The sequence below is a fragment of the Phalacrocorax aristotelis genome, chromosome 10, assembly GCF_949628215.1.
Source record: "Phalacrocorax aristotelis chromosome 10, bGulAri2.1, whole genome shotgun sequence".
Lineage (NCBI taxonomy): Eukaryota > Metazoa > Chordata > Aves > Suliformes > Phalacrocoracidae > Phalacrocorax > Phalacrocorax aristotelis.
In genome coordinates this window covers 18508848-18535956 of record NC_134285.1, presented here as the reverse complement: position 1 = coordinate 18535956, position 27109 = coordinate 18508848, and the positions used below count along the sequence as shown (strand labels likewise).

General features: G+C 38.8%; 1 protein-coding gene across 17 annotated transcripts in view; it reads right to left on the bottom strand.

The window, feature by feature from the left end:
* Positions 1 to 27109, bottom strand: part of PHF21A (PHD finger protein 21A) — a 134515-nt gene that overhangs the window by 16964 nt on the left and 90442 nt on the right. For all 17 annotated transcript variants that reach the window (XM_075105541.1, XM_075105527.1, XM_075105535.1 and 14 more), the window contains 8 exons: positions 14734 to 14934; positions 10727 to 10981; positions 8883 to 8969; positions 6364 to 6660; positions 4493 to 4591; positions 3361 to 3412; positions 2480 to 2559; positions 1974 to 2034 (listed from right to left, as the gene is read on the bottom strand). In XM_075105541.1, the coding sequence (XP_074961642.1) occupies positions 1974 to 2034; positions 2480 to 2559; positions 3361 to 3412; positions 4493 to 4591; positions 6364 to 6660; positions 8883 to 8969; positions 10727 to 10981; positions 14734 to 14934 (1132 nt within the window). The remainder of the gene's footprint in view (positions 1 to 1973; positions 2035 to 2479; positions 2560 to 3360; positions 3413 to 4492; positions 4592 to 6363; positions 6661 to 8882; positions 8970 to 10726; positions 10982 to 14733; positions 14935 to 27109) is intronic.

Sequence of the window (27109 nt, the reverse complement as noted above, 5' to 3'; positions counted from 1 at the left end):
TGAGAGGCCAACACTCACCATGCCCCTCCTTTTCTTCCCCTTTTTTTAAACCCACTCACCCACAGATCAGCACTTTCTACCATACTGGTACATTTTTAAAATTACACTACCTCACGAACAAGGTCCTGTTGTCTGACCCATAACACCAGCACCACCAGTTGTAATCTACCACTGGTCTTCCACTGCAACCCTCCTCAAATTCTGTATTCTTTCTTAGAGTTCCTCAGACAAGTGTGTTTGGTTATGCACAACTCCTGTATGCTCCTTTAGACTAGCAGAAGTGCAAAATGCATTCGTAACAATTTTCATAAAATTATGCATGCAAAGCAAGGCAGCAAAACACCAGTATGTAACCATTGTTTCTGCCTCCCTTCTCCAGGGTAATTTATGGGTATCTAAACATGAAGGAGTTAGGATCTAGGAATAATTCCCCAGATCTTATGTTTACAGATTGTCAGTCTATACTTATTAACATGCTACACCTTGCATTTAAGGCCTGGATATGTTCCAAAACTAAGTATGTCCTTGGAAACAGATTTCTGATAGTGATGTCCATGGCTGAAATTTCTGACGTCCTCAGCACCATCTAGAATTAAACTAAAGCTCTCAAGGGCACATGCTTACATAAGCTTTTCACCCAATATATTGCAATACTAAATCACAAAACAAATGTATACATCCAAATCTTTTGTCAATTGAAAATGTGTGCTACTAATTTGGTGCTGATGCAAGGTACAGACTCACAACAGGGTGTGAGAAAAAATAGTATAATAGTAGTCAGTGTGCAAAAACAGGCTAAGAGTGTCAAGTACAAAAGCATGCAATCGTTTTCGTTGATACAGTAATTGTTCACAATGAGTTATGAAACAGAATTAAGAAATCGTTACTAGGAGGAGGAACTTATCCGCAGGATAAACGCAAAATTCTCTCTATATAAAATCTACATTATATAATTTAAAAAAATACATTTAATGTTATTAGAGGATGGCAGAGACTAACGTCTTTCATTTAGAAATAGCATAGCTGCAGAAGTGTCAGCTTTGCCACATTGCCTGCTGGACTGAAGAGGTATATCAAGGAGAGCACATATCAAATGAGTATTTCACCTTGCAGCCAAAAACCAAAGATAATGGTCAGTGATAGGTAGGACTGTAGGTTTTTTCAATCTGATTGATGATTTTTTATTTTTTTAAGACAGCACACTCAAGAGTGGAGAAGGTATTACGAGCCTTTAAGGACTACAGAAAATCATCAAAATCAAGGAAAGATTGACATATATGTGCAGTTGATGCCATGCACCAAAAAATAGCATCACGTTCTCTCCTATGCTGTTATGACTCATCTGCTTCACCATAATCTAAGCCTTAAAATTTCACCTGCTCTACAGAAGGATTTCTACTGAATAATACTGCATACCTATATGAAAAATCATCTCTCATTTTAGGACAAGTGGCACTTTGGTTGCAGAAAAGTGCTCAGTATAAGCATGATAACCTTTCTTGCTCAAGACAAATTCTTTTGAAGGACCCATCTCTACTCCCAGTGGGGGACAAGACTTTTGTCACACTAAGTTTCCTCTCCTATTCAGGGCACAGACACTTCTTCCATATCCACCTTCCTCCTGACAGTAACAATACAATTTAGTTATTAACAAGAGGATCTTGACAGCAGCTTTATACCACTAAATGATGTTCAAACATCTCACCATTCACTTTGGGTTTTTTTGGGTTTTTGTTTTTGGTTTTTGTTGTGTTTTTTTGAGAGTGAAACTGAAATGAAACATTGAGCTGCCTAATGAAACCTGCTATGGTAATCCCTAGAAATCATGATCTTTGTCTACCATGGAAATTTACTGGACAAATGAAGTACTGTAGAGTCCTTCTTCGTTTTGCCCTTCAAACCAACAAGGGGAGTACAAATGCAAGATGTAGGAAGAGGCACAGAGCAGGGAGACAGGTCTAAGTGTACCTCACCTCTTTTACGTGTCCCAGGATGCATTGTGCTGTTCAGGTATGTGACTGTACTCTTCTTGCGCTGCAGGGAAGAATACAACAGTTTTTGTTGGCTAACATTTTTGGCAACAGCTACATGCAATAGCTGAGGAATAGCACAGTAGCACTAAGTGGGATCACTGGCTGTTACGTTTTTTGAAACACAGCTTTAGGAAGGTTAGCTTTTTTACACTGCTTCTGACATCTGGACTGCTTCAGGCTGATACACAGGTTGACCTAATGGTACACACACACTGTCATTTAATGTCAGCTTTACATAGGAGAAGGCAGAAAAAGGCATAAGTATTGGAAGAACATCCCAATGTATTTACTATTCAAAAATCTGAGGGTCATATCATTGCAATGGCCTTTTGAGTGATAGCTTGCTGTCCAGTTAGAACTGAGGCAGCTTAGAAGGTAGCAATATGGCACAAAGGCACATAAGCTCAGAATGAAAATACCAGCTTCCGCCAGCAAAAAATAAATACCTCAGGCTCAAAAACAGCTCCACTGTAGACTGGATTTGCTGTTGTTCTTCTTTTCCTTTCTTGCCGCTTACTTTGGATTTCTTGTAAAACAAAGCATTCATGTTAGAAATCAATGGGTCTCAGCACTTTATATAAAGTCCTCAGAATTCAGTCTGCATGTGAGAAGAGCTGTGAAGATTTCTACGGAACACCAATCATGCTGAATATAGGCAAGTTTGTTATACTTCTAGCTTCTGAAGGTTTGAAAATAAGAGCTGACAAGGAATACAAATACAGTGCTCAACTAACTAATGAAAGGACTGCCACATTCTTGCCAAGTAATCCACGACTAAGACATTTTAAACTCATGGTCAGTGTAATTGGGATCTAAACAAAAAGCTTCTGGTAACCTTACTGATACTTAAAAATAATTACAGTAGAGAAATATGCAAGCCATTGTATTTCACTGTATAAGATTAAGGAGTATAAATTATAAAACCAATTATAATCTATTAACTCATCTACTACAGATTACAGTTCCGTGAAATAACCGAAAAATCCAGATGTGGGTTACAGTAAAATTATCCATGGTAAAACTTTGCAGATACAGCTGTGCAGAAAGCAATGGGATTGTCACAAATGGCTTTCCTACCATCAAAGCATGTACTGTCTTCCCAACCACTGATCTCAGCTGCAAAAGCAACGGCTTTGTTTCAATGTAATAAGAGGAATAGACAAGTATGCACAACCATCTAAGTTAGATCAAGAGTACAGAAGTCCCAAATGTACTTTTGTGCAAGAAAATACTGCATTTAATGCAGAATTATTTTGGATTTGTACTTCCAGTTCAGAACGGCCATGAAATAGGGAGCTCAAGACCCAACTTAAGACATTTTTCCTACCTTCCAGATGGTCATGAGTAACTAGTCCCAGAGACACCATGAAGGCAAGTTTCTGTGAGGGGGAGAAAAAAAAGATCAGGACAAGTCCAACTGTTAGGATGAGCTATGTCATTTAGGCACTTTAAAGTCAGTTGACAGGTAACTAAGCAACAAAAATGTTATTAATAATACTTTATTTTGATAAAGCACTTTCCATTCATGTATGTCAAACTGCTTTACAGAGGATAAACAATGTCCCATTTTCTAGATGGGAACCTAGGCTCAGATACAGGGATATACAAATTGCTCATGATCAGAGAGTTGGCAGCGCTGGGAACAAGACAGCAGTTTCTTTCCTTCCAGTCCAGCGCTGAACCAACTCTGTGATCGGCTCTTAGTAAATACCAACACAGTTCAATTGCCAGCAAAATATTGCTGGCCGAAGATCATTCTCCATATATGGCAAACTACAAGGAGCGACTCGTTTACATTTGCTAGTTGATAAGGTCTATGGCTTTCTTAAAGGATTCTAATTTTAATGCAGGAAGTTCACAGACATGTAAAAAGCAGGTAATTCTCACACAGTAGTCAGTTCAAATCCATCTACAAAAACAAATGTAGAAGAACATCTATCTATAATAAGTTCCAAAGCTCTGCATGGCAGAAAGGCTTTAAGAAATAGCCATTCTGGCCGCTCTTTCCCCCAAAACCAACTGCACCTAAACTGGAATAAAATCTTGGGCAGTATGTGAATATACATGGCTCGCTCCACCCTGCTCACCAGAGCACAGATATTTTATAAAGCAAAATGAGGACATTTCTCCAGCATTAAAAATAACTCCAGAAGCCTAAAACCTCAAAGGAATAGAATCAACACTGTAATCCAAACCTCCTGGTTGAAGGAAGTATCAGAGGGAAATTATGATCTTCTAACTTAAAAAAGACTCAGGGGTCAAATGCATTCCAGGATTGAAAATGCAATGCATTATATTTATTTAGATTTCTTATTCTGTAGCGGTATCAACTACTACTGTCCAACAGGAGTGTATGGAATGTTAAGGAGTCTTGGGGGAACAGAGGATGAAAAATGTTTTCTGAAGGACAGAGTGTTTACTTTTTTTCTTAAAAGAAAGCTCCGGGTGTTTTCCAATACCTGTGGATTTTCTTCTCGTTTTGGCTTCGGTGCAGCAGGTGGAGTAACTGTACGACTTTCTGTTTGCTTCTCTTCTGCTTCCACGTGTGGTTTAATAGTCTGAAAAGAAACAGTGTTTCTCTCACTCAGTGATAAGAATGACTTTTTTTTACTTTGACTAATAAAGCAGAACAAATACTTTTGCAGATACAGGAGAAAAAGTTTAAAGCTGGCAGTGTACTAACAAAGACTTAATTGAGGAATCTGACATGAGAGGAATGTTAAATGAAGTGTTTTCCTTTAACAAAGGATGAAACAGCCTTACCACCATACCATTAACCCACGCAGCCACACAAGCAATAAAAGTCATCTTAAAGAGTTACCTCCATTACAGAAATCACTATACGGTATGGGAAAAATAACAGACACTTTAAGAAAAAGCATCCCGTGGAAGACTTCCAGGTAGAAACCATTCTGCAAGGCACATGCATTTTGTACTTTTCACTCCTCAGTCTTCCTACTTCATAGAATTATGAATGGCTCAAAACCTGTCTCTCCGATTCCTATGATCTCAGATGTTTCTGAAGTTTTTTTTCTTTTCTGAACTCATTACCTTCTGCAATGCTATCCCACAAGACAATTCTCAGCCCGTGGCATAGATACTGAGGCTACAAACTGAGTGAGGTAAGCTACAAAGAGACAAATTTTTCCCCTTTACGATATGGAGAAAATATACAGAAAAATTCACGCAGTATTAAACCACCACCATTCTTCTATATGTTTTTCAACAGTTGAATTGCCAGTAATTATTTGAAAAGCAAACGAATATTGCTGACGTCAAAAGGAGTAGGCATCAGAAGTATAGTATTTTAGAAGAACAACTTCAAATCATATGAAAAGGGCATGCATTGCTGAACGACTTGTGAATCATCAGCCTTGAGGGAGGCAAGAACTTGCTCGTGAGAATTCATAAGAACTGAGCATGAACGTATCTGTCATGCACATGATTTTCAGAGTCTCCATAGGTGACTTCAAAAGCAGAAGGTAACTGCAAGGCACATTAGTCTGTGAGAGTTATAAATGAAATATATACTACTATTATGTATATGAATTACAGAAATATTATGTTATAGATAATGTATTACACAGGATACAATATTATACTAACATATACAAAAGATTTAAAAGTGACACAGAAGATTGCTTTGCTTGACCTGAATGGCAAGGACTCTCAGTTGCAGGCCAGGCTGACTAAAGTCATGTTTTATTTTATAAAAAAGTATTTTCTGGAGAGAGACTTTAAAACTGAACATCTAGAGTTCTCTGTTTCTGAGGGTTTCCTTTCCACCCAATTAATCCAATTTAGTCACAGGGAACTATCAGTCTTGAGAAGCTGAGTGAGACTATTTTGCCTCCAATCACAAGACAGCAAGATCAAGGAAGTAATGGCTACATTTATCATATTAAAAATCCCTATGATTTTGTGTAATTTTTGCCTTTCACGTAGCGACCCTTTAAAAACCAGAAACACAGAAAATATTTTTCCAGCGTTTCTTAAAGGCTTGATATGAACACGGACTTCAGTTTGTACTTGGTCTCCAAGATACTAGTACAGCCCTGCAAACTAGCTAGTTTATAAACTACGGAAGTTAAGACAGTAAGGGGAGCATAAAAAAACTGATGCATGAAAAAAAGATTCCAATGGGCCATATTAAAGAAAATTATAACTTCTGCCCTAAGAGTTGCAAGTCATTCCTTAATTTGTAGTGCTGTTGGAACACAAGTATCTCCAGTACCCACTGAAAATTTCTCTGTGGTGTCCTCCTCTCCAAAGTGGCACACTAAGCAATAAGCCCAGTACACTGCATTAGTAGACACTTTCTTAGCTGTACCTGTTTTTCAATGTTTGGTTTGCTGATCTGTACAGTCTGAGGTCCAGCGAGCCTGGTACCTGGTGCTGCTATCACGATGCTGGTGAGCTGTGCCATAGGGAAAGTTTTGGCTATGGTTGCTGTCTGCCCATTAACTACACGAACAGGATGTATGGAGTTCTGCGAGCTGGGTAAAGAGGTGGGTGTGAACTTTGTTGTCAACATCACAGGCCTCTGAATAAGCTGAGGAGCTGCAAGCATTGGAGGAGGTGCTGGGGCAATAGGAATGTTATTTTGGGCAACTGGTTTAGGTCGAACCTATCAAAAAAAAAAAAAAAAAGAGATTGTATATCAGCATTTCAGAAGAATGTTTTTGCTAAGTCTTTCAATTCAGCCTGTATAATCTGCCAAAGGTTGCTTGATTTTTTTTATAGAGTCCAATATTTACCATAGTGTCCTAGGTATGTTATGAGAACCAAAAGCCACATTTTCAAACCTACTTGCATAAAAACCATCCATAACATCTGCATATGCAGTCACTGTCCCTGAAATGGCATTTGGATGCACAGACACTCATATTGCATGTTTATTGCCAAGTACCTTATCTGTATCTAAATCAACATATTGGTTTTGCAAGCTAAAAAAATCATGTAATATTTACATGCACAGCTGAGGCTCTCATGTTACAAGTGTGTCTCATGGCTTTATACTGAGCCTCCAAGAAATCATGAACAGTTGATTGTGCCCTGAAAGAAATTATAATTTTCAGCAAATCCTTGTTACCTTTGTCAACTCTATATATTATTTAGACACCTGCACAACCAATCTTACTAAGCAAAAAAATTGTCAAGATTACACATTAATCCCTCATTGAAAGTGCTAAAGGCTACAGGTAAATGCAGTCATTACTCTCTTCTTATTTCACAAGAAAGAAAAGAGCCACAAGAACCTTCCAGTCCTCCACCACCAATACTTTATTTCTTACCCATTGTTAAGTTTGTACTTATCACATCATTACAAAGCACAGAAGTAGAATACATTACTCTGAAAATAAAGTCTTTTTCCTTATTTAATTTCTATTGTCCTACCCACCTTTAATACTCCACAATGCATTTTATAATGGAAAACTAGGTCACATTCCAACAGATCTCACCAACCCCAAATCTTAATCAGATACCAGCCTATACTTTCTTTTTTTCTTTTGTAAAAGATTTAGACTTTTATTCACCATGCCATCTATTTCTTACAAATTAAATAGTTCCTCCAAGCTGTTTTTGTAAATGAAGAAGCAATCTGTGTAATTTCCAAACCACGAAAGAAAAAGTAAACCACAAGTTGTACTGCTCAGGTGCAAACAGAGGTAACTCTCTGTTGCAATATAGAAATACTTGGGAACAATCTAGAGACATCTTGTTTTTCCTTTTTTGCTCAAGAGCAAAAACAACAACAAGAGCAAACAACAATTAGAGCAATTTAAGGCCTTGGGTGCTTGGATGCTTTGACTTTGCTGACACCTGTTCTGTGGGTTCATTTCATTTGATGCAAACAGGATAATATATGATCATCACATGTGAATTTCACAATCACAGACTCACGCAGGTTGGGAGGCTGCTCAGGCGGCCTCTAATTTGACCTCCTGCTCAGAGCAGGGCCCACACTAAACGCCGGCCTCATGACATTGCTCAGGGCTTCGTCCAGATAGGTCTTGTAAAACTCCAAGGATGGAGCTTCCGCAACGTCTCTGGGAAGCCTCTTCCCCTTCTAATTGTCCTCAAGGACAGAACTGGTTCCTTATACGCAGTCTAAACCGGAATTCCCTCTTCCAATTTACGATCACTGTCTATAATTCTCCTGCCAAGCAACTGTCTCCATCTTCCTGGTAATTTCCTTGCTGATATTGGAAATAAGGCTGCTGTTAGGGTGCCCCAAAACCTCTTCTCTAAACTGAACAAGCCCAGATCCCTCAGCCTCCCACTATAGGTCATACATTCCTGCCCCCCTGCAATCTTAATGGCCACCTTCTGCTGGATTCCTTCAAATTTATCAACTTGTTTCTGGTACCAGGGGGTCCAAAACTGTATATCAGATCCAGTTTTATGGTTGCTGAGGAAAGATGGATTATCCCTTCCCTTAATTTACTGGCTGTGGTCCTGTTGGTAGAGCCTAATACACCGCCAGGGCACACTGCTAGCTCAGCTAGTGTCAACCAAGACCTTTTAAGCACTGCTGGCTCCCCAGCCAACCAGCCCCCAGCCTGCATCTACGCAGGGGGTTAGTCCATTCCAGGTGCAAGACTTTGCCTTTTTCCATGCTGAAGCTCAAAATATTCCTGCTGTCTAGGACCCTCTGAATGTCAGCACTGCTTCAAGGGTACTGACTGCACCCTCAAATTCGGCATCATCCGCAAACCTGTTGAGGATGAGTTGCTTCCTCCACCACATCACCAATAAAGACTGACAAAAATTATGTTCATAGAAAGTATCTCCTAGCTACAGTATAATTAAGTTCCTTCTACTATTGCTTCCTCTCTGTACACTCACCTGTGGAAGAAAATTTGGACGAGGAGTAAGTCTGGGAGGAGGGATGAACTGCGGCACTTTTATGGGCTGAGGCGTAGCCTGAACCTGCTACAAGAACATAAGAGAGTTCAGTAAGAGGAAAATAGCTTTGAAGTCTTTCACCAAAATTAACATCCTGAATATATTTTCAGACCTGATGTCTCCAGTTTTCTACTCTGTAAATAATTTTTCACAGTAACAGATTCCCTGTTAGAAACGTTTAAAGACAGAGATAATCTTACTTCCCAGTTCCTACACACCTTGCATCATAAATTGAAGGTATTTTTACTTTTAGTTCAACTGTACTAACTACTGCGCTCTGCAATCTAAAACCATTTCATTTGAAGATAATGAAAACTGTTTATTTTAATAGTTAAAAATTGGCTTTACAACAGACAGAAGATAGCAGACTTCAATGTCCAGCTATAAGAACCACTGTCTTTTCATATTGAATGGCATACAGAAGAATGAAAGGATGTGCCATGTGAATAGAAAAGATCTGGAAGTTACAAACTCTTTTAGTAATGTTAAGGCTCTATGAGGGGCTAAATACACACCATGAAATTTTAAAAAGTAGACCACCCATTTGAAACAATTAAGAACTGCTTTTAAGGCATCCTAAGTACTTCCCTGCCTAACTGAAATCAGTTGGATGGAGCTTCCACATGATAACTTCTGAATAGCACTACTAGATATCCTGAGTACTCAGTGAGATTCGCTGAAATTAATGTCCGTGTTAGTTTCCAACCTTCTGCACTTCTTTCCACCCACATAAGATTGCAATTGACTTTAAAAAGGCCTTGTACTGATTAATTAATGCTTGGCAAAATAGTCTGAGATTTTTTATGAAGTTTGATACAGAAACATGAATCACGGACATTAAAACAAAATCACCTCCCCAAACCAAAGTTATTCAGCGAAGAAATTAAGCACAGACACAAAGGACAGATGAGAGTGGTGCAAGCGATAACATGGGAAAAGAGAACAGTATAAAAAACCCTACTCAAATAGTTGTCTCTGTTCTGACTGCAAACACATGCCTCATTACGAAGCCAAATTTCTTCCATTTGCATTATTAAACTGTATTTTTCAGTAAAGATAAAGTGGATTTATATTTAGTGAAGCCCTAACCTTTATTCCAGAAGAAAAATCTCCTTGTCATGATGGTGTGCAATACCTGGTTTCCAGACCAGGCCCAATTCTAAAACTTTCTTCTTTTATTTCTAGGCGGCTAACTATTCTGGAAAAGACTGTGTGATGTAATCAAAGTGTTTTGCAAAATATATGCTTAAGAAAACAAGTTCTGTATATGTGTATGAAAAAGTGTTGAGTGAAGATGTGGTAGGGGGCCAAGTTAAGTGATGTTTCTAACGCCAGAGACTTTATCACACAAAGGGAACGAGAGAGATTGACTCAAAAAAATGGAAGATGAAAACCTAAACTGATCAAATGAAGAAAGTCTGACATCTCCTTTACCAAAGAAAAGAGCAGGAATTCTGCAGAACACAGCAACACAGATTAGGTAGGGGTTCAACAATCGCTACTTCCCCATGACTAACAATAAGTAATGGGGGAAACTTTACACAGAGGTGATGATGGCGCTGATTTAACTCTATAAAGCAAAACAGTAATAACAACCCATGTAGGTAGTAAACGCTTTTCTCTTAGACTATTCATTTTAACAATGTCAACCAGTGAAGACTCATGACATGTCCCTGCTATTCCTCCTGTTCAAAAACCTGACTGTTTTGCTTATTTTTTTCCCAATAGCCCTCTTGAACACTAAACACACACATATCTGCAGGGCAAACACATGACACACTTACCAAAGTTACTGTGTTTTTTGCCACTATTTGGACTGCCTCAGCTCCTGGCCCAGTAACCTTATTTGTTGTCTGGAGGTTGACTGGTGCATTCTGCGCATCAGTGCTGAGGACTGCTTTCTGATTGTTGTTGATAGCAGTAACCATGGCAATGGTAGGTCTCTGACCCACAACAGAGGCAGGCATGGTCGCAGTTGCTGCTTTCAAGACGAGAGGTAGTGTCTTAGTGGTGATCATAGAAGCTGTAGTTACAGTTTTCTAAGGGAAACAGAAAACACACTGTAAGAGAGAGACACTTCGTATCAGACAGGACGTGGGTTGGTTAGTCAGAAACAATAGACAGTAAGAAAAAGAAAAGGCAGCGCTGAGTCTATCTACCTGTTGTTCACACAAGCACATTATCTTACACCTCTGAAAACTGGATAGCTAGAAAGGATTCTCATTTGGGGCACCTGTTGGGTCTATTTTATTCATCTGCAGCATTACAGATCAATTCAAAACAAATTCCTGAGAAAATGACAACCAAGTGTTGGTAGCAGCATATGCATTTTCGGATCTTTAGTTTCATATTACTTCCAAATACGTACTGACAATGTCAAACCTATAAGGTAAAGGTTTACGAAACATACCAGCTAACTAGCTTCTCACCAATTAAAACTCAAATTTTCCAATGGAAACTTTATTTACAGAGATGCTCATGATCAGAGGAGGAGGGAAAAACATTCATAAGTTGGTTTCTTTATGAACAAAAACATATTTTCATTTTGGGTAGCCCAAATTTCTGTTTTAGCAATACAATAGTTATTTAGCCTTTATCTTTCTTTCCTAAGAATATCAGTAGGGCTTATCCTGAAGTTGTAAGAGCTGGCTGTTAGTCTGTCCAGCTGCAGACAATTAAGTTTAACTTCTATGAATGGGGTTGTTTTGGAACAAGTATGTGATGCCATGATTGCTCTCAGCCTGTTCTAGAGAGTGGTTTTGAATCACTTAATACCAGCATCTACCTGAAACGCCTGAACACACTATGCCCACAAATTCCAAAGTTAAAACTACTATGATTTCATAGTTTTGTTTTAAAAATGTACTGTCTTCTAAGATGTTGAGTGAAATGGACAATTATGAATCTCATCCAAAAAGCAACAAGGCAAGAGAGTCTCCGTATAAAACCAGAACACAGCGTGCACAGAAAACTCATGGCAAGGGACACTCAACAGAGAATGGCAAGTGAGCTTATTTCTTTTCTCTTGATGTAAAAAATCACTGTACCAATGGCACTGCATCTTCAAAACAGTTACTGGCACGATCATGTGCTCGTAGTATGAAATAACCACCATTTCCTCCTGATGTCAGCACTAGGCCCTACAACAGGAAAACTGAGAACTCGGGACCAGGTAAGCCTTTTTTGTGTGCTGAACATGCCTCATCTAGACTGCTTGACTTTAATCACCCAAGACCTTTCTCTTCCTTCTAATAAAATAATGTAAATATATTTCCAGTTGGATTCTTCAGTATTTTCACCAATATTATTTCCTTAAACAAAAACGCAGTTTATTTTCACACCTCTAATTTCATAATGCTTAAACTATACCCCCTAACTGTTCATTATGCACAAGTGTGAAAAAAATTCACAGTAAATGCCAAATCAAAGCATAATTCATGTTTCAATTTTATATATTTAGATAAAATCCAGATATAATTAACTTTTTCTTGCCACAACATGAACAATTCCCTTAACTTTTTATCTGAGATTCAAGAGTGTCTTACTGACCTCTGCTGCACCTTCTCTACAGCAAGAGGCTCCATCCCCCTAATGCCGTAACATTATTCAAGCTTTTCCAATGAGGCGTAACATGGTATCATTTTCACAACCACTACATTAATCCATAAACATTTCAAAGAGAAGTGTAATCGGTCAGGTAGTACAGGACTGTGACTCTTTCAAGGGGTTCTAGTAAGTCTGTAAGTACTAGGAGTATAGTTTCAGTCAGCAGATCACCAGCTTGAATAAACCTGTTACTCTGCTGAGCATTAATTACCTCGGTTATTCTAAAAAGTTTTCAATGCATGAATTCATACTGAAGTGGCATTCATAGTAAGTCTGCATTACTTCACATAACAACATTCCAATAATACGACCTTTTAGCAGGCTTGCTGTTTTATGAAAATTTAAAAAGCCCCTCTTACTGGACTATATTAAGTATATTAAAATGTCACTATTAAGACAGCGTATATTCCTTGATTCCTAAATTTAATTACTCTGAAAACAATCAACAAACAGATTAGCTTTACTGACACAGCCTTGGAAAGATGTATTATTTACAAAGGTAGGCACCAAAAAAACTTTCAGGAGAAACAAAATATCTGACTTTTCTTTGCTGAAAGAGATCGAGGGGCAACAGAGGCACAACCTTACATGCAAAATGTGTACAGGAGCAAGTGAGGTTACTTCAAAACTATACCAACGTAAATAAAACCAGAAGAGTGTTAAGAATAAAAGCTGCCTTATTTATTCAAATGAGAGGATGACTGCCCTTCAGTTTATAATTACTTTCCAAGTACAACTGTAGCAATGATAGTCAGAAGGCTGTAGCAGTTTTTTGACTGTTTCACTAGAGGGCTCTTTAACTTTGAACAAAACCTCAATTTTTACAACCCAGGAGATGACCTGGAAGTTAATGCATGAATGCAAAGTGTGGAATACTGAGAAATGCATGAAACTGCTTTTGCAGTCATATTTCCTGACTGAAAACCAGAGACCAGTGATGCAGCAAATAGATCCACTGTTCGTCTGTAAACACTGTAGGACACAGTAATATTTACTTCTTTGTTCTCTTTTAGCTTTGATATAGAAGTTGTTCAAAAAAGCCTTTTCCTTAGTTAAGTTTGCTTAATTTCATTGATATTCTTTTATCAAAAATACAATTACCTAAGTCTCTCACATACATTTTTAGACAACATCCAAAACAACCTGTTGAGTTAATGAGAAAAGTAACAGCCCAACCACTTCTCCCCCTTCTGTTTCAAGGAAAAGGGAAGACAAGAACGACCATCAGCCAAAGCTACAGTTGCGATTCACCGCAACATGCATAAAGTAAACTTCACCGGTGAATTCTGCCACCTGCCTATCCAGGAAAACGCAAACTGCTGAGATTGCATCACTGGGGAAAAAAAAGACCCCACATACACTTCTTTTTACAAAACATCTCCCTGCATTTTCTTGCTGTTTTCTTAGCACGCTTTGGGGATTCTACATATTTGAACAGGAGAGACACTGAATCAGCGTGGAATTGCCCTCTCAGTAAAAGCAGACCACTTTCTCCAGTGAGTTCTGGGATTGTGTCTCTAATCCTCTACTGTACTGAAATCCACCTGTACCTTCCCCATAATGGCACTACTTTCTAAAATTCAAACTTTGCAATTACCATTGTATACTTTTAGACCAATCCTTGAAGGCTCAGGTAAATATTATTTGATATGAGTTACATCTGTTTAAAAAGAACCAAATAGAAAGAAAAGGGAAGTGTTTTCTTACATTTTGTTCACAGATATAGTGAGCAGTCTGTTAGTCTTTTAAAAATAAATTATTTTAATCAAACACATCATACAGCACATGTGAAGTCTTTAGTGGTTTTTGAGACCTACTGGGCACGGACAATCATTCATTTACCTACAGAAAAGATGGGTTCATCTGCTTAACTTTTAATTTATTTTTAAGGAAGGTGATACTGCCACCCTTCTTTTCTGTGAGGCTATGATCTGACTTTTAAACACTATGGTTTGGGGTTTTTTTTTTGACTCAGATAGGAGGTTATTTCCGAAAAAAACCCACAAGACCCATATGTGCCTATGCATAAAAGGAGAAATTCATATTGTCTCACTAACGGGTATAAGTGAAAGTTTGTAATTTTCTCTCTGCACCTTTCTCTGCGGTGGTTTGTTTTTTGCCTTTTTTTTTTTTTTAATTAAACTTCACCTTCAGCAAGGAAAAGAATTATTGTAGAGATTTTTACCTGTGATCCAATCACATTTGGAGAGGGTGCAGTAGACTGCTGCTGCTGTTGATGGTGGTGTTGCTGTAGCTGTTGTAGTGGTTGCGGCTGTGGTGTCTGTAGTTTGTTTTCTGACTGTGCCAACGGCTGTATTTGAAACTTACTGTCCGGCTGTTCCTGCTTCACTATCAAATTCTTTCGAAGTTGTTCCACCACTCTTTTCTACCAGATGAAAAGAAACATAAACAGATATTATGACAGTTATTATCTTCTCTAATACACGCAGCTAACACCTAAAGTTACATTTATTTGATGTAAATAACTGCTCAGCAGCTTATTGGCTTTTTTTTTTTTTTTTAAACTTGAAATATTGGTGTTATCTAGTGAGCAGAGCATCAAAACAGGCCACAGAGGAGTACTGCTGCCCAGTAGGGTGACCTTGCTCTCCTTGCAGAAACCCTGCCATCGAAATTCAGCCTATTCACAAACCACTGCAAGACCTCATTAACCTGTATTCACTTGAGACTTGTTAGCATTCAGATTCCGAAGTTTTTGACTCCTTCAAACGAGCACCCTTCCTACAGAGTGACAAAAAAGGACTTCAGGTTGAAGCCTCAGGGTTGACCTCAAGGCAATGGGGATGCCATTTTGTACCAAGCATCAAAACTGAGTGGAGACAGAACCAGTTTGAGTGTGAAGTGGGGAACAGGAAGGGCATGGATGTGTGGTCAATCTGTTCAATATTATTGTCATCTGAAAGCATATCAGATAGGGATACCTATGTGGGAAGGAAACCACACAGGTTTATTTCTCCCAGCTTAAAAGCTTCCTATTACATTATAGCCTCCATGAAAGTTTGAAATTATTTAAAAAAGAAGTTTCTTCTCCTGGTAGCCATTGTGTATCTTTAGAAGGCAACTCAAGAGGTGTAAGAGCAGACCTGCAGAATAAGATACTCTGTCGCCACATGGGTAATAAGGACTTGCAATTTATGGTCATATTACACTTCAGTGTAGGCAAGGGTGAAAACACCATGAGACTTTTTTTTTTTTTTTTCCTTTTGCAGGCATTATAGCAAACAGACATTTTTTCCTATGCTCCAACCACACCCAAATTAGGATAGCCTTAAAAGGATTTGGATATATACTTAAGCCCCCTTGATCAAGAGCATACGCATACTGCAAAACAGTTATATGACAAGGTTGGCTTCAGAAGAGGACAATGAAGTCAACAGAAGTGGTAAGGGCTCAACTGAGAAAGCTCTTGCGGAAACAGAAAAGGTCAGAAAACCTCTACCAGAGCCAGGCACTAACAGAGTGGGCTGCCCCAAACAATTCCACTTAAAACAGAACAGAAAACAACCCAAACCATTCTGACAATACAAAATGTTTAGATTTTCCTTTTGAAGCATTAGTATTAAGACACAGTACAAAACAGAGAGATAGAAGAAAAAAATCAACCCAAAAAGTCCCACTATTTACAACCAACTGAAATAATTTTTTCCCCCTTAAATTTCTTTCACACAGGATTATGAAATTCTGACCTAACAAGTATCTGTTCTCCACATATTTCTTGTGGACATACTGTAGACTACTTGATTCTGAGTATCTTGCTTACGATGAGTTAAAACTGTGCTGTGCCTCACACACTGAACATGTACCTCTAGCTCAGAAGAAAATAATAAAAGGCACAGGGTCCCAAGTTGGTTGATTTGAGAACTGGAACTTTAAAAAGCCAAATAAAACACACAATCAGCAAAAAACCCACCCCCGCTTCATAAGGTTGAAATGTGTGAGTTCACATGACTGACTGTATTCAGTGACTCAGAGGTGGACAGAGGACTGCCTGGCTTCTACAGACTCCCCAGCCCTGGCTGGGGATACACGCTCAGCTCCGATGAGAGAAACACAGGCCCAACCTCACTGGAAATTCAGGGAGCTGGTAACGGATGGCAGCGCGAAGAAACTATTTTACACTGCATCCAGAAAAGTGCTAAAAGCCGTCAAAGCCCAAAAGCTGTAAACTGTTACCTTCTAGAAGAAGGAATAAATAATTGGAGGTATAGAGGGCATTTTTCTAATTCCGATATTTTACATAGTTTTAAATGGCCGGTGTCTACAAGCTCATTTGTACATGTAATAACTGAACAATCATTTAAAATTGCTTTCTGAAAAGAACAACCACGTTAACATGCAAACCAAAGTGCCATGTCAGCAAGCAGATACAAGGGCTGAAAAAACATTTCCAGAGAGTAACCCAAGAGGGGGGTGAGAGGAGAAAGAAGCGAAGTAGGAGAGGAAATAATGCAACATGCCTATGGAATACCTGCCACAATTTGGACTGCACATAAACTGCACAGGAGGCTAAAGAATTACTGTACCCAGCATGATCAGGAAGGGAGTTTTTGTCTTCCACAGATGCCTGGATGAAATTCAGTGATAACAGTGTTCTTCTACTGATTCCCTAACTGGAGAAAAAGAGCACCAATGGCCCCAAAATTAATTTCCATGTTGTTCTTTACAATGGGAGGGAACACTAGTGAAAGGATTAAAAAAATAAAAAAGAAGAGAGAGAGAGGAGAGGGAGAGGCAGGCTGGAGGTCTCCTCTCTATACTGCTACGGCAGGGCGAGAGCCAGCGAGGACGGGAGCAGGGGAGCGGGAGTGAGGTGAGTCACATCGCATTCACACACCGCCTGTTCCACCCCCGTGCCCGAACCACGCCATGCAGAGCTGGGGAAAAACAGGGCCGAAGCACAACTTTTGTTAGTGCCTTGCGCAAAAAACTGAGGCTCAGCATATTTGACACAAGATGGATAACGTGAGCGGAAAAACGCTGTTGCTCTGGAAGTCTACACTAGCCTGTTAGAGGTTGCTGAGAACTGCCTGGCAGCAGCATAACCTGCCATCCATACCCATTATGCAGATATTAAATTGGAAGAAACATCTAATGCTTTTAAGATTCAGAGAGTAAAACTGAAGTTTGCAGTGCATGCCAATTGCTTACTCAGTTTATTAAGCTGCTTCTACCAACTGTCAGTAAAAATACCACACTGAAACTACAGAAATCATTTTACTATCTGCAAGACTGTCAGGATTATCTGTTTGCTAGTACTTATCAAGAGGGACTCCAAAATTACTTAGCTTAATTAGCAAAACCAGACAAAACTCTCAGGGTTGCACCTACACAGGAAGTAAGAGCAGATCTATGCCCATTTTCAGCACTACCCTCCGCTGTGTCCTCCTCTGCAGAGCCTCAACCCACGCTGCTGGTCCAACACCGTACGGCTCCTCCACAGCATCCTGTTGGAACTGCTGCTCTGCAGCCACACAAGAGACCTGGCACGTGTCTGTCTCAGCAATGTTAGCAGAGCCTCATTTTGTAGGGGATTAAACAAAAGGGCAGTATGAAAGAAACCCTTGTCTACTATCAGACTTGATACTTCATTAAAACTGTATTTTAAAATTGTTCTTGAGTTATTTGACTGTTCTGAATCAATTCTGAAGGCCATTTGTGCTGCAGAAAGTACAATCTGTATGACTGATATTTGCCAAGGCTGGTATAAAGTCCTAGCTACGTGCGATAGAGATTGAGTGCCAGGGAGATTGAAGTTATCTACCAGTACCGCAGAACTCTTAAGAAATATTCCTAATTCCTTAAATGTAGTCATTGCCATTTTTAATTCCCACTCTCATTTAGGAATATTTAATTTAATTAAATTCTTATTGATGAAGTCAAAACTTTAAATTGAGATTAACTCAATCATAAATACATCATCATAAAAACAATATTATTGTTTTCTGCATGTCAGAAAGTTCTAACCCTCCCCACATTCTAAAATAATTTCTTTTTCTGCAACACTATGAATGTATGAAAAGCATTTGTCTTTCAAGTTTACTGAATCTTCCTCAAAGCCGAATGCCAATTCTCCTCTTTATATCCAGAACGTGAAAGAGATTAATAATCACATCCTTTCTTCTAAACTGTATTCCACCCAAAAAGTAACTGCTAGCCCTCTGCAACGGTTACTCTCAGACCACTGCAAAACCCATTCCTTGAATGGTGCCCGTAAGCATACCACATAATCTCATAGCTCTTGCTGTCCTGACATCTTCATTGCTAATCTCATCAAGAACCGTTCGCACCACTGAGTTCACAGAGCCCCAGACATCTTACATGACCCTTTCTTAAAGGTAATAATTGTGATCAATATTGTGACATTTAGTGATACCCGGTTCTCATTCATGCCACAGGCCAGATCCTAACACAGCATCAGAAGATTATTTTTGTTTGATTAATCAGATAATCTCCCTCTGTGTCTTGTTGGCCATAGATCTGTGCCAAAAGGTGCCTTCTATGTGCTCATATAAAAACTATCATGAATATGTTGCTATAAGATAAGGAAAGCCCTTGGAGCAAACTTAAAAGCTCAGTAAGGTTTAAATATAACGTTATTAGCTAAGCATTATTTCAATTTTAAGCAATCAATAACAAAGTAGTTCTCTGAGTACAGCAATTTTTAAAATACTAGGTCCCTTGTTATATTCGGTGATACATTTTCTTTGTCATCCAGGAAACATGTCCAGAAAAGCATACTGATCTTAAGGCAGGCCTGTTTTTAAACTTAAAAAAAAAAAAAATCTCTAAAAATTAAAAAATGTAAAAGTCTTCTAAAAATGGGAGAGGAAAGTAGAAGTACTAAGCAGCCTTGCAGTTTTTATATCACAAAACCAAACTGATGCAGTTTGAACTGCTCAACCACCTGGTAGTGACCCGCTTTCCTGCTCCACCAATTCCAGGAAGTCAGCCACTAGGGATCCTCTGTTACCTGATCCCTCCAATGACCAAGAAATGTTCTCTCGAATATAAAAGTTGCCAACTGCCGAGACTGAAATGGTAAGAGAAAGTACTGATTTCAAACACGCTTCAACTTGGGAGTGGGGAGGATGGAGAGAATATCACTGCTCTGCAATCTTCCTTTCCAGCCTCCTGCCCCTCTCCTTGCCAGCCCCATCCCCTGCTGCTACCCCAAGAGAAGTGAAATACCTCCGCTTTTTGACAAAACAGAGACCAAAACTTCTGTGGCAGAAAGAAGCTAAAAGATTTTGGAGCGCTGGCATGGTTAGTCTTTAACCTGCAAAGGGAGTGGAATTTGGGAGTGGAAATATTAATAGCAAAGAGAATAATTGTGCACCCATCTACTGCTTTAAGATAGTATCTAATATTTCAAATAGTGGAAATTGATAACGCAGAATCTACACCTGTGAGAAAAAAAAAACAAACCTGTTGTACAAAACAACCTGAAATTAATTCCATTGAAAGACTGATCAAAGGTCTATAAAAATATTTTCAGCTATTTCTGTCATTATCCTGTATTTTTATGGAATTTTCCACTTCTGGCTGTGCTTCGCCCATACACAGATCTTTTTATCAACAAAAAAAATCTAAACCAACTAAATCAGAAAGAATTTTATTCCAAGAAAAGAACATGGTACAATTTCCCACTTCTTAAAGGTGATCAAACTGGCACCAATACCTTTCAGTCCGAAAAGACTCTCTTGGTACAGGGGTCCTTGTGTGCTGAATGGGAACATAGCAGTGAGACTGGGAGACAACCTCCATTGCCTATTTGAACGTCTTAGTGGGCATGATTACTGAAATGTGCACTGATTCTTTTTATAGTTTAAAAACCTATTTTTTTTTTAAGCTTTTGTTAAGTACACAGATATCTTAACCACACCCAGTCAATAGCTGCACTGCCAACAGTCCAGTAACTGTCCCACAGAGCATGTGCTGCATTCAGCCCACAGAAAACACAGCTAAAAGCTACACAAAGATAAAAAGACGACTTCTGCATGTCTAAAAAGGGTTGTGGAACACGTTAGGGGAACTGAATGATCCTCCTCCCTCTGCCGTGATGGTCCTATGGGATTAACTGAGGAATACATTTATGATACTGATGAGCACTAGTGATGGACCGAGTCAGTACAGTTAATTTTGGTACATGCCCTAAATTCATGAGGTTGCTTTGCAGTCTTAATATCTTTAATACAATTAGTGGATATGGCATAGAGTAGCTTGTGTAAAATGGAGTTTAAAAAATCTTCATTCAATAAAAATTGACTTTGACATTTTGTCAGATAAATATTTTTACTTAGCATTGGCACGATATGAAAAGCATTCTTCTCATTAAAAATGCTTGTAAACTTATTACACTTCATTATATTTTAAACTATTTAAAATAATTACAACAGGTGATTCTGAATCAAATGCACAGTTCACGCATAAACATACGTACTTCGATAAAGAATGTGGGGCTTTTCCTTTATGACAGAGAAACACTACTTGAAGTTGCTGAAATCATTCAGAAATGAATTATGTAAGTTCTGGAAATAATGTTCATTCCCTTACCCTTAACAGGGGGTAACGCTTATCAGTTTTTATTTTATTTAAAAATATAGCTCGAATTCTAAATAAAAATGACCAAAAATAGCTGCTGTGCCATTTTGCTTTCTGTGACTTCTTGATTGCTTTATTTTCAGTACCATGTCTTCAACCATTTGCAGCACCACAAGACCAATTAATTTTTGGACGGGAATGTTGTACTGTGAAATGCCTTATGCATCACTGTCTTCTCATTTTAGAATTTCTACTCTTGCACAAAGTAGGAAACGGACTGAACTAGTAGGAACACACACATACAATGTTTTCCTGCAGCTTGTATATTAAATAAATGTAATACCTACCTTCTCACCCCAGTAGTTATGTTAATGGAAAGAAACTTACAAGAACAGCTACAATAATTAAACAATAAGCAATTAATGAATGAAGAATTAATTGTATGACAACAGGCAAAACAGAGCAGGAAAAACAGTTAAGTGCAGTACTTTGAATGTAATTAAGGAGGAATGGAATGAAAGGAGTGAAATTAATTTATTTTTTTTTCCCCACAAGGTTTGACAAAGCTTGGTTTGGTTTACGTTTTTCTGTTTCCCAGATATACTTCTGAGCACAAATATGAACTAGTAAAAGAATGTGGGGATCACCTCAACATAAAGAAGAAGTGAAAAAAATTTAACTGCTGACTACCATGCAAAAGGTGCTCGTTTTAATTTTATCTTGCCCATCTCGGTATTGTTCTACCCCAATTTGTTGTGGGTGGTGGTGGAATCTCCTTAGGAAAAAAAACCCCACAGAATCAAAACCAAACCAAACCAAAAAAATAAGCCACCTAGGCTGTGTAGAAATGAAACAAGGGTTCTTTTGTACTTCAGCGTAAAGTTTGCAAGATGTCTGACTAAACCTAGTTTTCCAGAAGTGTATAATGTGGTCTTATAAAATCTGTCATGGACTGGAGCTTGGGATATAAAATCTCAGCACAAAAAATACTGTGGATTATTATTCCTACGCAGGAGAGCACGCAGGAACAACCACCCCCATGGGAAAGGCATTTGCATCTATACATGGCAGCCAGTTGTCTAAGCTAAGCATCTCTGCCACGGAAGTCCTGCTGCTTCCCTTCCCTCTGATTCACCTCAGAATGTAACATCCTTTAAACTGAATTTCTCTAAATTAAGCAAGCCCAGTAGAGCGATTTAAATTTGTAAACTTGTTTCATGTTTTACAAACTATCAACCTAAATAGGTCTACTACTTTATCTGGTAACTCCTCATATTTTTGAATAACCCAAGTGGAAAGGGTAGTAATCAAGTAATTTTACAGTGTACTACTGCACAGTAACACAGTCCCTTGAATAAAAATGAATCAGATTCAGCAGGATTCTTGTGCATCCTACAGCTATTCTCATGACTGAATCACAGCTCCTCTCCTCATAACAGGAAACACACACAATTCATGCTCATGTGCTTCACACATGATCGGAAGTATCAAGCAAAATGACTAGCTTTATTTCAGCACAGAATGCAAACTTGTTCTTTTGTTAACAGAAAGATCTGGATGCTCAAACTACATTGTACAACCACCTGTTGATTACTCTGATGTCGTTATCAGCATCTAATATTTCATTTCTACAGTTGCTTCACAAACTAACAGCAGCAGACAGGCTTTTTCCTTATGTCATCAGCCAAATACTCTTTAGCACCAATTCAATTAAAACCCATCGCTCACGACATTGCATCACAATTCACTGTTGATCTCTAGTTCATAGGCAGAGTGATTTATCGAAGCAAAAAGTCACAGTCTCACCTCATTTGAACGAGAGATTTTCTCTTCTTCCTAGCCACTTAAACAGTATATCAAATACAGATATTCTGACCAGCTAAATATACCTGCTGTACTAGTCTCTTTAGGTAACCAAGCACCATCAAAACAAAGAATGCCCGCTTCACAGAGAAAACATCAAATTAATTCACTGCAGAAGACCCAAATTTCTCTTCTTCAATTGTATCAAGGTTTGTGGATCAGTCAACAGTGACTCTCTGAAAAACAAAGCAATGGATCTTCCTTAGCCTCCTGATTTAAATGGCATGGGGAGGTGGGACTTTGTCCCTGTGTTTATTTATCTCAGCGCAAAAAGTGCCTTGCTAAGGAAGGCTAAAACTACCCCAACAACTTAATATTTAGTGACCTTCCACCTCTCTTAAAAACACACAAGAACATGCATTTTGCCAGAAGAATGGAAAGCTATCTTTTTCACGAGGGAGGCAGAGCTACTGGAGATGGTTCAAAGGAAACCCACAAACATAATCAAGGACCTGACAAACAACACTGGGTAATGTGAGGCTTACTAGGGCTCAGCATAACCAGTTTATTACAGAAAAGCTTGAGAGGTGACTTCTTACTGAGTATAGATATTTACACACGGAGAAAACATCTGATGATGGGGGGTGTGTGTTTAGTTTCTCTGAGAAATGTAAAATGATGACTCTGTGGCTGCAAGTTGAAGGTAGACAAATTCAACCTCGAAATAAGATGCCGAGATAGTTAAATGCTGGAACAGCCTAATATGAGAGGTAATGGCTTGCCATGATTTGAAGTCTTTAGGACAAGGTCATACAGCTTCCTAAAGGAAACATTTAATATAAATTTTGGAGGAGACTGTGCAGCACACGTGAGGGGGAGAGGGCCGTGGAACCTGGAAAGCCTCTGCTCATGCCCATCCTGTAGCAGGGACAGTGCAAATGGCAGCACTGTTGCCAGCACACTTCTCCAGCACTGAAACTCCGCATAAAAACAGTCCTACTCTTCAGAATATGAACATGTCCAGGGGCACTAAAAACCAGATATACTCAAGCTTGTTTTTTCACCTTCCTCTGAAACACAAGATATTGTCCACAGCTAGAGAGAAGAAGCTACAACAAAGCAAGCTTATCTTCTTCCTTAGATACCTTTTATTGTATGCCTTCTTTACAGTCTCATTCATTTTAGACTTGGAATGGGAGCAGATTTCCCTGGGTCAGACTTGATAGGATGTTGGTTTTTGACCTTCCTCTACAATGCAGGATGTGGACTGCCTGCTAGGATTAGCTGGGCAAATTTCCCCTGATCAACCTGCTGTCATTGCAAAGGCCTTTGGAATAACTGGCAGACCAATCTACCACCTGTTTTCTGGAACACAAACATGTGGAAGACAAAAATTTAGTCTCCTGATGACCAAACTGTCCTAGACTCCCTGAAAGCAGATGACATCACACAGGAGTACCAGGGTAGAATATAAAGGCCTCTAACATGAAGGAAGTTAAACTGGTTCATCCCCTTGTCCTTTTTTGATTTGATGTGTAGCGTCTTCCCTCTACTTCCTATATGCAGTTTAGTTTCACAACTAATGTTTATCAGCATTCTTTTAAAAGAAAAAGAAACCTGCATGCTAGATGAAAGACAAAAAAAGATTTTATGAACATGGTAGTTTTCAACAGATGTACATAGTACCTAACTTAATTAACATGACCAGGGGTTAGTATCTAATCTCAAATTTCTTTTAGTTCTAAGAATGTAAACCCTAGTAGCTGTTTTTGCTCCCACCAGAACTCTTTCTGTGAAAGTTTATCCCTTGCTATCAAAATGCCTTAGGAAGGTGTCATCACTTCATCCAGCAAGGCAACAGTAACGTGATGCACAGACACGAAGCAGCCACGCATAGAACACAGATCTTTCTGGCTTTGATGGACACCTCACAGGAAAATGCATTTGAGACCTGTTATATCAATACAGACAATATCCAGCATGAATAAAACTACTAACAGAGACCACATAGGGGAATGTAAACATTCCTACCCATAAGTTCATACTACTTCTTCACAGTGTGCTTGCTTGTTTGACGGTTATACTGTCATAATTTTAAACTGTTAAACCTCTGCTCTAGGGTTTATAAAAGATCAGAGCACTTGTCACTCTCAGTGCAGGTAGAGTGAGATAGAGTGGTTGAGCAGTTCATTTTTCTTTCTAATTACACTCCATTAACCTTCCACATGAGAGCTCCCCTGTGCTTTCATACCAGCAGCACCAACTGGCTGTGTTTGATAAGGCTCAGAGTCTGCAAGACCAGCGTGTGTAACTAAAGGAACACATCAGCACTACAGACTTAGCAGAAGCTGGGCTAAAGCTCTGTTACTGAGCAGCAGTCATGTTCACCTAAATTACACTCAGATGGACAGCAGCCTCACCCTACCCACTTCCCTCACAACTTTACTCCTTGGACTTCAGATACATGACCTAGCATTTGAGAGCTAAATGCAGAACTAGGGAATTATCCACTACAGGGAACTGAATAGTTACCGTGCTTTCACCTCACTGCAGAGACCTGCCAAGAGCATTTAGAGCATTGAAGCACGCAGGGCAATAGAAAAGAAGTTGTCGTTACATTATAATTAGATCATGTTAGTGTATGCAACCAGAGAACAGAGAAGGAAAATTACTTTTGAAATGTAAATTTTTTTTAATGCACTTTCAGTATCTGGGGTTGTTTGTTGTATGTTCTGAAGGCCACATTGTTAACAAACTGCATTATATTTATCTATAACCTTCTCAACGGTGACCACATAAATGATAGGTTTCTCTAAAAAGAGAGACTTCTTCAATTAATAATGTATTCTATGGGAGTTTTAAACTCAGTGCCAGGAAAGCTATTCTCCATGTGCATGAAGGTAGATTAGCATTTGTGTATACTGAGCAACAGTGTCGGCACATGCTTACACAGATAAAACGGAAACAAATTTGGAAGGAGGGATTGTAAACAATCTGGAACAGAATCCAAATTGTTTAAAAAAAAGAAACACCAAAATCTGCACTTTCACAATGACATTTTATACTATCCGTTGGTACTTTTATGTTGTGAAGTCGTTTGTGATAGTTAAAGTTGCACGGGGAACTGGCCTGCATAAGTGAGTGATGGTGATATTCTTTTTGCTGTTACCTTCATTATCCTTTTCCATGAACAATGAATGCTGTTATTGGGATGCATTTGATATCAACTAAGATACAACATGAATTTTGTCAGATACGATTTCTCTACTAAAGATGATATTCACTCTCAAAACATAATAAATTTGAAACATATGTGATTAGGACATTGAATAAAGTTATCTAAAGCATTCATATCTCTTGTAAAAATCTATCTACAGTGCTTCAATGCTGTAAGGCAATGAAATCTTGTTTGAGCTGGGGTTAAAATTTGTCAGGGCAGTCAGAATAGCACTGTGAAGGAAGGCAGAACCACATTTTTGTGCCACACTTAGCTCTTACTTCTGTAAAAAAGAATTTTGAATTTATGTACACAGGAATTGTCCTAATGCCTCTGTAACTTGCTCTTTCATCTTTTTTGGAGTATGTACTAGAATTGTGACTGAAAGCTCCAAAATCCCTGGCCGTAGGTGTTGAAACTGCTTTCAGAATAAAACACTGCAGAGGTGCTTCCACTTTCCTGAGCAGCCCTATCGCTGCTAACACCATTTGGAATACTGTTTCCCCAGCAAGCAGGCCAAGCTCACCTCTGAAGAAGGCCGCATTACAGTTGATGGGACCTTTTTTTAACTTGTCACCTGAGAAATGTGCCTCTTCAGAACTTTTTGGTAATGTTTCTTCTTTTCCCACCACCTCTTAGGAAATATTTCAGAAGGAAATACTTTGTCTACACTGTCTCATCACTCTCTTTTTACAGAAGACCTGTCAAAAATAATGCAAGTACTCTCCTTTTTTATTATGTCAACACAGAAGATCTCTTGAGGGTTCTGGGGAGGCATGAGGGGGGTGAACAGATCTTTTAACCTAACACATACAGACATATGCAGTCTGGTGAAGGACTCCGGGAACAGAAATGCTGATGCTTTTTATACTGTTATAATCCTTGAAGACTGAGGATCCTTGAGGACTGTTGATATCACAAATACAAATGTGAGAAACCCATTTTAAATGATGGATAAAGACTCCTGGTGCATCTGGCT